A 13,736-nucleotide genomic window follows, 5' to 3' on the forward strand; every position below is an offset into this window, starting at 1 on the left:
AAGAGGCAGAACTGCCAGGTAAAATGTAACGTGGCACAGTGGAAAGTTGAGAACTGATCTGCCTGTCATTTGATGCCTCCAGAAGCATTTTATAAACACACATTAAAATTCAGGTTCTGTTTCTGAGTGCCTCTTGCTGAGGGAACTGGAGAGGGCACGGCCTTGACTCGTGTCCTGGCTGGTCTGAGGTCCCCAGCTGTGCCAGCTCAGACCTGTGCTCCCAACCAAGGCCATCTGTCAGTGGCCTCTGACACCCCAGCTCTCCCCAGCCTTGTCCCCGTGCCCAGGGCATCTGGGCTTGTTTGTACCAACAACGCTCGTGTTGAAGCACAGCCTGTCACACAGCTCCCTGTCATCTGGGCTGGGAATTGGCTCAAAGATTGGCTCAACCACGCTTCCCTTCCACCCCATCAGTGGCTGGTCCAACCCCAAAGTCATCACCTGCCCAGCAGAGGGGGACAGGCCACCTGTCCCAGACCCTGCAGGGCCTGGAGGAACCTGCCATGGCACTCTCAGCCAGGTGGAACACATCCAGCTGTGGCTCCTAAAACAGAGCCAGAATGGCCATACACAAAATGTTTGACCAGTGCAAGTGATCAGCCCCTTGGAGCATCATTCCCAAGCCTGCAGCAAGCTCCCCACCTTTGCATCATGACCAACATCTTTTTCGGAAGATAAAGGCATAACAACTGAATTCAGGCATCAGTAGGTGGGATTTTCCAATGTGTGCTGTGCAGGCCAGATGATCCTGATGCCTGAAGTTTTAGCTTCCATATTATCCATTAGTATATAACTCTGAATTCCATATAAAGTGTTAGCAAGTTCTCCTCACAGTTTATTTAGATAAAACAATCCTTTTCCAGCCTCAGAACCAAGGACAATGTTGTAGCTTCAGGGCCAAAATGTGTAAACAACAGCGCATTGAGGAGAGCAATCTGGGAGGATGGGACTGCATAACCTGAAACTGTAATCAGACAATTAATCCCAATATGTAAATGGACCAAAAGTTATAAAAGTGTGAAAACTTGTGACCCACTGTCTATCTTGGGTATAGCCTCGGTCAGGCTCTTGTACTGCCCAAGGTGTATCCTTGGAAGGCATTTTAATAAATCTACTTTATTCCTTTAGGATTGTCTAGCCTCTGTTCTAGGGAGCCTCTCAAGGCATCAATCCCAGCTGTTCCTCTTGACCTTGCAATCTCTGTTTTAATTAGTGTGTCCTCCTGGTTACAGAATATCAAGGATATCAAGGAGCATTACAGCTAATGATCTCGTACTTGGGGGTTTTCCTCCCACCATGGATTTTCAACAACTGTTACATATTTTTCTTTGATTTTGATAATCCAATGTTAAAATCACGACCTATCCCCCATCCACTTCAGATTTTGTTTGTTAATCAAGAGTTGAGCAATTTCAAAGATGTTTTTATAATTCAAACACTGGGAGGTTGCACACTAAGCTGATCCTTTAATATCTGAAAAGTTCTCCAATGCCAACCTCACAGTTTTAATCTTCCTGATATTGCAGGTGATCTAGTTGATCTTACAGAGGATTCTGATTAAATGAGCTTTCTAAATGAGCTTTTTTTTTAAATGAGCTCTCTCCAGTTCTCACAAAAATATATAAAATATTTACAGATGTGATACAATGAACTTTATGTTCTTCTTCTGCTTAGAGCAACACTTGGTGCACAGGTGCTGACATTTCTTAGTCATTAAAGAAACTAAACCTAAAATTCTTTAAAACTATTTTATTCAATATTCTATTGGGGTTTTCTTGTAACAGCAGTTACCGCACAGCTCTCATAGGTTATATACAAGAAGAGTTATTTTTGTGGATAAAAGACAACAAGAAGTCAATAATCTTTGGCAGACAGTCTTCATTGTTCTGCTAGCACAAGCGCATCCAACTGCTGATGACCCTTAATATTTCCCTGATATTGTTTTCTGCTATAAAATGGAAGATCTAATACATGCTGAAGGTCAGTCCCCACCAAAGACTGAATCAGAGATAGCCTTCATAAACTCATGTTGGCTTGGCTCATGTTGGAACATGTTTTGTCACCAACATATATAAAGTATGTTGGGTAATTGCTGCTGGAACTCAACATGTGCTGTATCTCATCTAGGAGATGCAATTTACTGGCTGTATTCCAGTAAAATAACTTTATGGCTTTCTGTCATGATAAATAACTGTTAATAGCATAATGGAATTAATATTTACTTTGAAGCTATGCTGTCTATTCAAATAAAGTTGCTATATTTAGAATCATCCCCATGCTGCTGGGCTTTTAAATGCTGAGAATTGACAAGACAACAGGCAAATATTAAATTCCAGTTCCCTCCAGCCATTAATAAACCTTTTGATTTTGGGTTTGTGATTGAAACCCTTCTGTCTATTTTATACAGCTATGATAGTTCAAGAAGTGTTGATTCAAATGTGGGACAGATGAGGCAGGAAGGGATTTTGGGGTCTGGGAGCTCCCTCTGCCTGCCCTAAGGATGGAGACAGTGAAGGATAGGGGCTCTGGACCACCAGGCTTGGAGCTAGGGACAGAAACCTCTCTAAGTGTTCACAGGAAAGTTCACGATTTAACACACAAAAATTTATCATGTTTTTGTCATTATAAATGTACTTTTTATAATTCCAACAAGGAGGAATTAAAGAGACACTGAAGTCTAACCATATCTCTTCTTCCCGGGGATAAGGGAAGTACACAGAAGGCAGGAAAGGAGATGGCATTCCATCTTTTAAACCTGAAAACCATGCTTCCTTTTAGGAGGAAAATGCTAAAATAAATTGTCCTGGCTATGGTAGGACATTACAGACACAATGGAAACCTGCCTGCAGGAACAACAGTGAGCCTGACCAGCAGAAGGACAAGGAAGGGCCAAGCCATGGTTCCCATCATGCATGCTCAGAAGAAGTGCAGCAGGAGGATTAGGCAGTGCAGCAGAGTCACAGGCGTTGCAAATCCTCCTCACAGTGTTCCAGCACGCTCGTGTCACCTCATCTTGCTTTTATTCAAAATTTCTTCATGGCAACAAGCACACAAAAAACTGCAGGAAAAGTGTAACCATCAACAGAAACGCCCACGCAGTATCAGAGCATGTCTGGGGTCAGACAGAAGGCAGAATCTTCACAAACATATTTATAGTGCTCTAAGACGCTGCAGTCCTCTGGAGCACAGGGCCTTTTAATGGAAAAACACCACGGATTTGTCGTGGCAGCTGACAAGGAGCCACTCCAGAGCCTGGTGCTGTCCAGCAGGGAGCACAGAGGGAATGCCATGGTGGGGCTGCAGTGGTCAGTGCTGGCCACAGCAAAGAGGGGCTGGGACATCTCTAACATATCCCCTTGTGGAGACCCTCGGAGGGCATTCCCTGGTCTGGGGAGACACAAGAAGCTTCCCTCAAAAAGCTGTCAGACCCCACTGGCTCCTTCCCCTGTTCCTATGTCTGTTCCTATATCCCTGAGCCACCTATTCCCTTATTGGCCCTCATCTTTGTAGTGCCCCAGACCCCTTGGGAGACAAAGCGAGACCCTCTGTGTGTGGGTGCTGGGACCTGAACATCTCACTGTATAAAATATCTGTGGATATTTTGCAAAGCTCCTTTTTCCTTCCTTCCCCTGGACTATACCAGCAGCAATTCAGACTGCTACACCCCTGCAGAGGCACCCAGACATGCCCCAAGAGCCCTCAGAATTTCCACTGGGACATCAGAACCTTTAGTGATTGATTTGGATGCCTGAACTCTTCCCCTTAGAGGAGTTCAGAGCTACTGTGGCTTATTGTGAGAACTCGGGCAAACATTAAACCAAGTGCAGCTCTGCAGTCAGAGATGACACCGAGCCCTCCCTGGCGCTGTGTCCATGCAGGACAGAGGGACTCCAGCAGCGGGGGGAGCATCGCCACAGCCCCGAGCAAGGCTGCAGCACTGGGATGGGGGTCTGGGGTCCGGCTGGGGCTGTGCAGCCCCCGGAGGGCAGAGGGATCCCTCCCGCCCGCCCGGAGCCGCTGCTGAGCCCGGCAGCCACGCGATGGCAGCAGAAATGTGGGAACACCGGAGCGCAGGAGCATCACCCACCGCTCCGAGGAAAAGGGATTCCGCAAAGAACAGGCAACTGCTGCACGCGAGACAGCGTCTGCCATGGGTTTAGGACAAGCAGAGAGTAGAGAAACAGTTTTTCTCCCCGAAACACAATAACTCGCTCTTTGTGCATTCCTGGTATTACCAACAGGGTCACTGGGGCTCCCCTGCTGCAGCACAGACACAGCACAGCCCTGTCCCCCCCGGCAGCTTCACTGTGACCTACAGCACACACAGCAGGACCCAGAGCTCAGCTCCTGCCCCTCACTAATTCCTGGCTCAGATCCCGGCTGGGAACCAAGAGAGCCCCTTGCTGCTGGCACTGCCAAGCCCTCCCTGCTCCCCTCTTCCTTTTCACCCCACCCCAGGGTAACACTGGGCAATTAATGCTTTTTACATCCAGAACATGTCCAAACCCCATCTGATTAATCCTTATTCCTTGCCTATAAAGGGAAGTAAATAACATCCTACAAAGGTGTGGCTAATCCAAACATGTCAGGTGTACCCACACTCTAAAATCCCCTCTTGACAGGTTCTGTGTCTGTGTTGCTGCCTGGGGACAACACCAGATTGTGTTTAGGAACTCCAGCACCTTCAAACCTTCAAACCAGACTCTGCTCTCCCTCCCCACGCACACCTTGGTGAGCAACATCCCACTTTCCAACAGGAACTCATGAAATTAAAATGTTTAATGCACTCCCGATGCACACAGAATACAGCAAACAAGGTTTGCCCTCCTGCCCAACACACAGAGAAAGAAATAAATAAAGAGGAGCTCACTGAAAGCCAGGCAGGGAAGGCAGAGCCACGAGGTTCCTCCCTTGCCATGGCAGCCCTTATCTCCGTCACAGCCCACAATGCAATTACAAGATTACAAGGCACATGCTGCTCCAGCATCTGGATCCTCTGTGCAGGCACAGGGATCCCTACAGAACCAGGAAACCTCTTCATCTTGTGAGGAATGGCAGGGATTCTCCTCACAGCACGGCTCCCACTGACCCCTCTCCAGGCACCACTTCCAGGACAGACATTGTCTGGAGTTCATATTTGTCCACATAAGCACAGAAAGAAACTGAGTGGTCAAAATGGTACATGCTGACCACCAACTCTGGTCCGAAAAGCACTGATGTTTATTTTGCTTACGTTATAAACCCAGGGATAAAGTCTGTACCAGTACCCCTCCATCCCCAGCCCAGTCCCCAGCACGTTAAACCCAGACCACAGAGCCAGCAATCCAATCTCCATATATTTTATTCTCAATATATTTCATTTCTGGCCACCAATCTTTAGATCTCCTATTGGATTTTGTTTTCATAAATGGATTTTCCCACAGAGCTGGCAGAAAATAGATTTAATTTCGAATTTCTCTAAACTGAAATAGTCAATATAAATGTCAATGTGTGTTTGTGCCATGCAGTTGGGGAGGCGACACAAGCCTCACATTTCACAGGGATTCAGGGGCCTGCCAGTGTGTTTTGTGTCTGTATACTTGTTCTAATGCTTTCCTTCATAAGGATGACTAAAAGTATGTATGTATATATATATTTATTTATTTATTAAAATTTTGGTTTTGCTGTTTTGTTTTGCGGATGCAAAAAGCAGTAGAACGTCTAGCACTGCTTTGCAGGCAAGTCAAGAGGCAAAATTCAATGTCAGCAGAGGATTGTGCAGACTGACATCCCCACAGACCCATCACAGAATGGTCTGGATTGAATCAAAGACACCCTGCCATGGCAGGGACACTTCCACTACTGCAGGTCCTTGGTTCCCTCTCTCCCCCCAGCACAGGATGTAGTTGCAGCACCAATTACTCAACAAAATTCCAATCTATCCTGATGTTAATGTCATTAGTCCACAGAGATCCTTTTGGAATCATTTACATCAAAACTGTCTTTTTACATCCTAAATGAAAAATGCTCAGACTTCAGTGAATGGGATTTGAATTACAGCCCTACCACATGTGGCTCAGCTTTATTCACGCTATTTATTAAACAGGGGAAAAATGATGATGCAGTCAATTACAGAGCAATTACCTGAGAGCTGCTGCAAACCTGTTGCCTTGCACTGCAGGGACAGTGGTTGTCCTTGATTTGGGCAGAATTTGCCTACAGGGCACCTGCCAGGCAGAGCACCTCAAGACCCTGATCTCAGCCTGAATTTTCATCCTGAGACACCCAGATACTAGGAAAACTTCTACTGATGAAGTTAAATAAACCATGACAATTAAAGGATTAGGAATGTTATGGGTCTTGTGAAGAAAAATATCTTCTGGACATGCATTAGGAAAAGAAGCCAAAACTCAAGAGAATTTACTGTGACTTGATGTTACTGCAGGAGAATACATCAGGGCCCTGATATACAAAAGGATTATTGATATGTATGTTCCCTTCTGAAGAGACTCCCAGGAGATCCATTCTGGATTTAACAATAATCCATACTCCCCTTCAGAAATGGCAAAACAACGCTCCCATTTCCCAGGACTGCCTCCAACACAGGAATCATTAAGATGCCATCACAACCCTGCATTCCAGGTGCCATAAACACCAGCTGCAACAGGAATAAATCCCAACCACAGCTCATGAGCAGAGTCAACACCTCCACAATTCTGCACAAGCATCTGCCTGTGGTGCCCACTGTGGAGAGGTGCACACAGCAAAGGTGAGTGTGCCCCAGAAAAAATGGGGAGATGCTGTTGGTCCCTAATGAGCTACAGAGGCTTAAGACAGAGGCTGGTTATAAAGAGGATCAATGAAATCTCAGGACAATGATATTTGCAGCAATGATGAAGAAGATGAAAGTGCCCCTCCTTGTGAGCAGTTTCTCCCTTGTTCAGGGCCACCTGTTTGTGATAATGAATGCACACGTGTGTGTCATATTTCCAGAAAGCCTCTCACATTAAACTCTCCTTTCTCCTCCAAAGCCATTCCACAGTATTTCTCTGAAATGCAATAAGCAGGCTGAGTGAACAATGTGATCCTAATTAGTTTGCAAACTACACAGCTCACCTCTGAGGGTGAGCAAAGCCCACGTAAATTAAAGTGAATTGCAGAGAATTGGCTCAGGCTGCCCAAGGAATCCCTCTCCAGATTAGGGCTGCTCCAAAGTGCCACCTCCACCTCCCACCCTCCCATGACAACTGAGCAGATTTCACCCACGACAGCAGTGAAGAGAGAGATGTAAAACCACTCTGCAGCTCAGTATTCCATGGTGGATATTTTGCACAATGCAGAGGAGCCCATTTGGTCATTTACCAAAAGCAAAACTCTGGACCTTCACAGGTGGCCCAGGCTGCAGAGGTCACTGATGCTGTCCCCACTCTGGTGACCCAGGGTGAGCACAGGGACGCTGCCAAAACCCAAATGCTACAAAACCCGTGTGAAGTTTTGATGGTGATGTCCCAGGGTTTATGCAGTAATTGAATAATCTAAAATTTTCATTCCTGTCCTCGTGGACTAATCTGCAATAGTGTTAAGGGACTGTTATGATATTAATTAAATACAAGTCCTGCATACAAAATTGATACTTCGCATCTCCATCTCCACAAGGGAGTTTCTCTCTTAATAAGACTGAAATCAAGTTTTACTTTTTTGTTGGTTTTTTTTTTCTTTTTAAGGAATTCATAAAGATTACCATATTGTACCAAGGTAACAAACACCCAATCTACAAGAAATTTCAAATACAGAAGCTCTGGTATTGGGACTAGGGGCACAGCTCTGCCCCAGCCTTGGGACAGCCCCTGTCCATAACCACTTCTCAGGGGGTTTGGAGAGACTAAAATATCCTCAACACGGGATAAAGAGCAGCTTGATCAGTGTCAACCTTCCAAAACCCAGATGACAAGAGGGAAATTCACTATAAAAACATGACCTCGTTTTAATTTTGGCAGCAATTTACTACAAATTCACGTGAAGGCACAGTTGCACTCTCCTAGAAAAGTTCACACATAAGAAAAAGCAGAAATGCATCCTCTGAGCCAGGAGCCTGCAAAGCAGAGCAGCACCATCCAGAGTCATGGCAAAGCTATTCCAATACTCTCCTTACTATTATTTATTAGCTAATATTTTTAATTATATGAATTGATTAGGAACACATCACCAGGGATCCTAATTAATTAGAATTTTAAAAAGGATCACAGACCAGAGATTCCACAAAGAATTGCACAAAGAGGTGTATTAAGGGAAAGGCCAAATTAACTTCTCCTTTCTGATTTATCCAGCCTTTTCTAACAAAACTGTGATCAGATTAACCAAGTAATACCCAAACCCCTTCTGTACAGCAATGCTAACCAAGGCAACAGCTTGAGGATTTCAGGCCATTTTCATTTAACATCCACTTGGTTAAGTAGTTTATTCCTCCTAATTCATATTTATTTAAATGAGTCAAAGTAGTTTATTCCTTATTTATGTCCTAAATTTGCTTTAGCTGCCTCACCCATGCTCACCAAATCCTTCTACAGGGTTCTGATAGACATCAACATCCCTCGGGACGCAGACTTTTTGTTTCAAAAATGTATTTTTCTATTTACCCAAAACTTGGAAAGACAAAGGAGCCATCACACTGACAACACTCAGGAAGGAATTAATTATTAAACCTTCTAATACAAATCCCTGTTCAGGACTGGCTGGTCAGTGGTTTCACAGGCCAGCATGCTCCCCTTCCCTGCCTCCGAGCTGCCATTTCCAGAGCAATGTTTGGATGCTATTGATGCTCTTGGCTGTCAGCTCTGCAAGTACTTTTCCATCAGTGCAACAATGATCCCTATTTATCTTCTGGCTGCAAGAGTTGCTGAGATGATCTGGCAGTGCCACAAGGCAGACAGTTATTTCATGCCCTGTTAAACCCTAATGCGGCTAACTACGGTATCACTCCAAATTTGAAAAAAGCCTTTTTTTGTTATTTTAAATCTGCTGCCTACGTGTCCGAGTTGAGAACATTGCTTCCTTTTGAAATGGTATCAGCAACCTAAAGCAAAAATGCTGTCTGTGAAGTAGCAAGGTGTACTGATTGAGTAATTAATTAATAAGGTTAAAACTACATCATTCTGCCCAAGAAACACCTGGAAGTCAAGAGAACAGACAACTTCTGCATCATTCAGAACAGAGACTGGCAGTGACCACCCAGGTGCTGCCTGTGGATGAGAGGGTGCAAGTACCTCCTTGAAGACAGAAAATCAGGTACTAAAGGGCTCTCAAGCTGGAGAAGGATGTAGGAATGAATGGCTAAACTCTGGTACATCCAAATCACAAAGCAAATGGTTCAACACTTGTTTTCCTGAGTGGTGAATGTGATCAGCCACAAGGAGGATCCCTGAAAGCTGTGCTTCCTCCAGCTCCAGATGTGCCCATATTTGCTACTTTCCAGGAGACACACTTCAGTAAAATAGAAATTAATGGGTTCAGTGCAGGGTTCTTTGAGCTAAACACAACCACCACCACATCCATGCAGTTGGGCACTACAGGGCTGGATAGCTCCAGCTTTGGAATAACCCCAAGAAAATCCCATTTATTTTCTCATGTGCTCATGTGGCAGCCAAAGGTCATCAACAACCTCTTGCTACAGGTAAAGGGACAGCACAGGGTCTGGTGTTCTGAATTGTGAAAGTTTACAAAAGTTAATTAAATCACACTCTGCAAACCCAAAACAAAAACAAGGCACCATTTCTGTGATGATGACTTTTTTTTTGTGCTTGTCATAATAAAACATTGTTATTGGATGTAAAAATTATGGAACAAAGTTATGCCTCTCTTGTGTAATATAATGCAATCCATTTAATACTATTTTAAACCCCAAAACCTCATTAGAGCAGACAGAATGTAAGAATGACAAATGGGCTGGGAGGAAGCTGGAGCATGAGATGAATTCTGGGCACTCATCCCTTTTCCATTGCTGGCACTGATTTTGGGGATGCTGGGGGAGTTTCAGCTCCACGTGGGGAGAGCAGGGTGCCCCTCACCCCAACAGGAGGGAGGTTCATCCTAGCAAAGCATCAGCCTGATAGGCCTGGAGACACAGGTGAAGCTCTGCCTGTCATGGAAACCCCAATTTCCCCAGCCAGGCTCACAGGCTGTCAAATGTAAAATCAACCCAGCCTGCACAAACACACACCCGGCAGCCTCACGCTCTCCTTGGCCAAAACAACACAGCTGAACACTGCAATTACACATTTTCACAGCTTTGGACCGCTTTGGCCCCAAGTTTGGTAGCCAGTGTTGGGAATATAGCCCTGCTGTCTTAGGAATGAGCTGGGCACAGCTCTGCACGTGGGCTTCTGCTACCAGAACGAGTAATTGCTATTTAATAAATATAAAACTTGCATAAATGCACTTGTTATCCACACCTGTGCAAACCTTTAACATCAGAAGTGACCAGAGTGATCAGAACAGCTCTCTCCTCATGCAGATGGAGGTTAAGAAAGAAAAGTGGTGTCAAACAATGACATATTTTAGAACAAATGAGCTTATTCAGAAATAATGCCTCAGGTGCAATCACTTGCATGAATGTGTCTAAGTGACTGAATACCATCAGCAGAGCAAAGGTTCTCTCAAAACACACATGGATTCTGGGTCAAACTCAACAGGAATCCTTCCCCTGCATACTGCAAGACCAACACTCCATCAGCACACAGAAATTACAGCAATTGCTACCAAAACTTAGCTGAGATTTGTGAGAATAAATTGGAGCCATTCCAGCTGCCATGGTTACAGAGTGCTGTGCAGCCCACCCTGAGGTGTCAGGCTGCCCTTGGGCAGTGCCTGGTACAAAAATAAGAGTTTACCAGAAGATGCTCAGTGTGGAGACACTCTAGAGTCACACAGCCCAGCCAGCAGCCACACAGGTGGGTGCTGAAGATGTACTCACAGTTTGCTCAAAGGAGTAATAAAGAACAAATATATATGCTGGGGGTGGGGTGAGTTGGGGTTTAACCCCAGCCAGCAACTAAGACCTAAACCAGAGGTAACAGATGGAATTCAGCAAATAGGAGTCATTTTCTGAAGGTGTGGACAGCCTTTGTTGGGTTGAGGTGTCTTGGAGAGCCATCACAGCCCACAGCCAGCCCCACCACGCTCCTACCTCCACTCCTTGCACCTTCAGCTTCATGTGATCCTCTCTGGTGGTCTTCCCGTCTTTCCTTTTTTTCCAGCAATATCCATCTTTCCTGTATTTCACTTTCTTTCTGTTGTACAGGATCATAGAACCATTCTGTGGTCTAAAAGCAAGAAATAGGTTTGGGTTACATAAAGCAACAAAACCAGACCGAAAGTTTGTATGAAACAATGTACCACAGATCAGCAAAAGGCTCCACAGAACAGCAACAGTCAGGATTTGGTGTCAAATAAAATAAATGCTCCCGTTTTACTGCTGTTACCTGGCTGAAGTGATGTCTGCAATCTGCAGACTCTTCTGTGAGGATCTTGTACCTAATGCAGGAAGAGTCAGTGAAAGGTTAAAGAAAAAAAAGAAAGGAATTCTGATAAAATAGCCAACATTTGCACTGGATGTATTTTGACTGCTACATGCTGAAAATTAGAATGAAAGAAAATTTAGGGGGAAAAATGATAGCTGTTATTTAATTACAATTTCTCTCTCTTGCTAACACATCAGCAGAAGTAGATTCCAACCACCTCTAAGGCTGCACCAGGACACGGATATTGGCTTAAAATGACAATAAACAAGCAAAACAGAAGGGAAGGATAAAAGCACAAGCTTACACATTGGTTTCACTGCTCTGCTTAGATCAGTGCTAGACAGGGAGTAACCTGCTCCCTTCTGAGCACCTGCTCAACTTCAAAGACACAGGAAAACTTCTTCCACTTAAAAACTACCATGGCAATTGGAAATGTCCCTAAAGGCATGGTGATGCCCAGCAGACAGGAGCCACTGTAGTTTGGGTGTAGAGAGATTTTGCTATTTATAAGCCAGATCACAACCGAGGCAAGTCTATTATAACACCAAAAATAACAAATACCCTCCAAGCTGGGAGGCAGTGAGCATTTTTTCCCCATACACACAAATATTTATTGCTTGTGGCCAGAAAGCCAAGCCCCATCCTCCCAAACTACAGCTCCTCCTATCCCCCAGGTCCCAGCAGCCTGGACCCAAGGGCCTGGGGAGGCTGCTCCTCCTCATCACCCTGAAATAAACACTGGGGTGTCAGCACAGCCACAGTATCTGCTTGACAGCACTGGAGATAGTGCATTAATTCAGTGGAGGTATTCTGTATCTCATTTCAGTGTTTATTCTATAAACCCCCAGTCACTGCACGTGGCAGCTTAAACCCTTCTCACAACACCAGAGATTCCCCAGGCACCTTTGGGCTGTGTCCGTGGCAGAGGAGTCACCCAGGGCAGGCAATGAAAAGCCAGAGAGAGCTGAGCTCCTGCTTGGTGCCCCTGCCCTCACACACATGGTTTTCCACAAAACAGAGGAGCTGGAGGCTTCTGATGCCAGGGAAATCCTGCTTCCCTCGCCCCCAGTGCCACACGGGCACAGGCAGGGCAGAGCTGAGCTCTGCAGCCTGGCTGCTGCTCTGCAGGGCTGGAACAGGGTTTGTTGGTTGATTCTGCAATGAAAAAGGAACACAGTGAGAGGGCACTGGCAAAGCAGTTAACGAGATTTATAGAAAATTGAGCCCAATGAAACAAAATCTCTTAAGGATCTCTGGAGCGGTTTTCGATTTTGATAAGAGTGTATCGAGCTGCTTTAAGGCTCACAGAAAGCAGCTGGTTTTTAAAGGTAACTTCATGAGATGAGACACAATTTGAACCTGATCTACGCTGCTGCTGCATTTCACCCACTGCAAGGAAGAAAAGAGGAAAGCTCTGCCCTGCTCATCTATCCCTCGGAGCAGCCAAGGGATCATGTGGGAAGGCACGGCAGGGGAAGCCTGCCGGGGATTCCCAGGGCATGTGACAGATGTGACTCCAGCCCAGATCTCTGGGGGTTTTGCCACTCACACTGAATTTGGGGATTTCCTTTTTCCCTTTGCAGATGAGAGGGACAAAGTCACAAGCCTGAGCGCAGGCTGCAGTTCCTGATCAGCTCTGGATTTCCCCTCCTTTACAAGCCTGTGGCATTTAAAAGCTGCCTAATCTCTATTTTGGTTTCTTGCCTGTGGCCTGGGGGAAGGAGAGAGAAGGACAGGAAGAGTAATTGCAAAGCAGAAAGCCTTTTGTCTCAAGTATTGATGAGATCTGGAATGCTTTCCTCCCTCTCACCCTGCTATCTACAGCCAAGGCTCCCACAAATTGCCACAACAGCCTAAGAGCGACTTTTGCCCAAATTATTCCTCCTACAGCCAGGAAGAAGATTCTAAATTCTATTTTCATACTTATTTTTAACATGAACAATCATCCCCTGCAGCCATGGATCTGAGCTTGTTGCTTGGGGAGACCCAGGGCTCCTGACAGAGCTCGGGAGTAATCCAGGCCACTGATAAATCAGAGTTTCCCTCAGTAAGACAAAGAGAGGGAGGAACAGAGGAAATGGGATTTCCAGGAACAATTTTCCAGAGAGGTCATTTTGGATCTGACACCCAGCTCAGCTGTGCATACTGACCTCTGGCTCTAAGTCCTGCTCTGAGTGGGTTTTGTTTCTTTTGGATTAAGTCCTTCACCTGGGTCATTGGAATTTAAACCTACTTATCTTC

At 45.4% G+C, this 13,736-nt stretch overlaps 1 protein-coding gene across 1 annotated transcript in view; it reads right to left on the bottom strand.

Moving 5' to 3' along the window:
- CAMTA1 (calmodulin binding transcription activator 1) overlaps positions 1 to 13,736 on the bottom strand; it is a 241,787-nt gene that overhangs the window by 147,919 nt on the left and 80,132 nt on the right. The window contains exon 5 of the mRNA XM_058818600.1: positions 11,162 to 11,297. Coding sequence (XP_058674583.1) covers positions 11,162 to 11,297 — 136 coding nt within the window. The remainder of the gene's footprint in view (positions 1 to 11,161; positions 11,298 to 13,736) is intronic.

This window comes from Ammospiza caudacuta, chromosome 22 (genome assembly GCF_027887145.1).
Source record: "Ammospiza caudacuta isolate bAmmCau1 chromosome 22, bAmmCau1.pri, whole genome shotgun sequence".
In the NCBI taxonomy this organism is placed as follows: Eukaryota; Metazoa; Chordata; class Aves; order Passeriformes; family Passerellidae; genus Ammospiza; species Ammospiza caudacuta.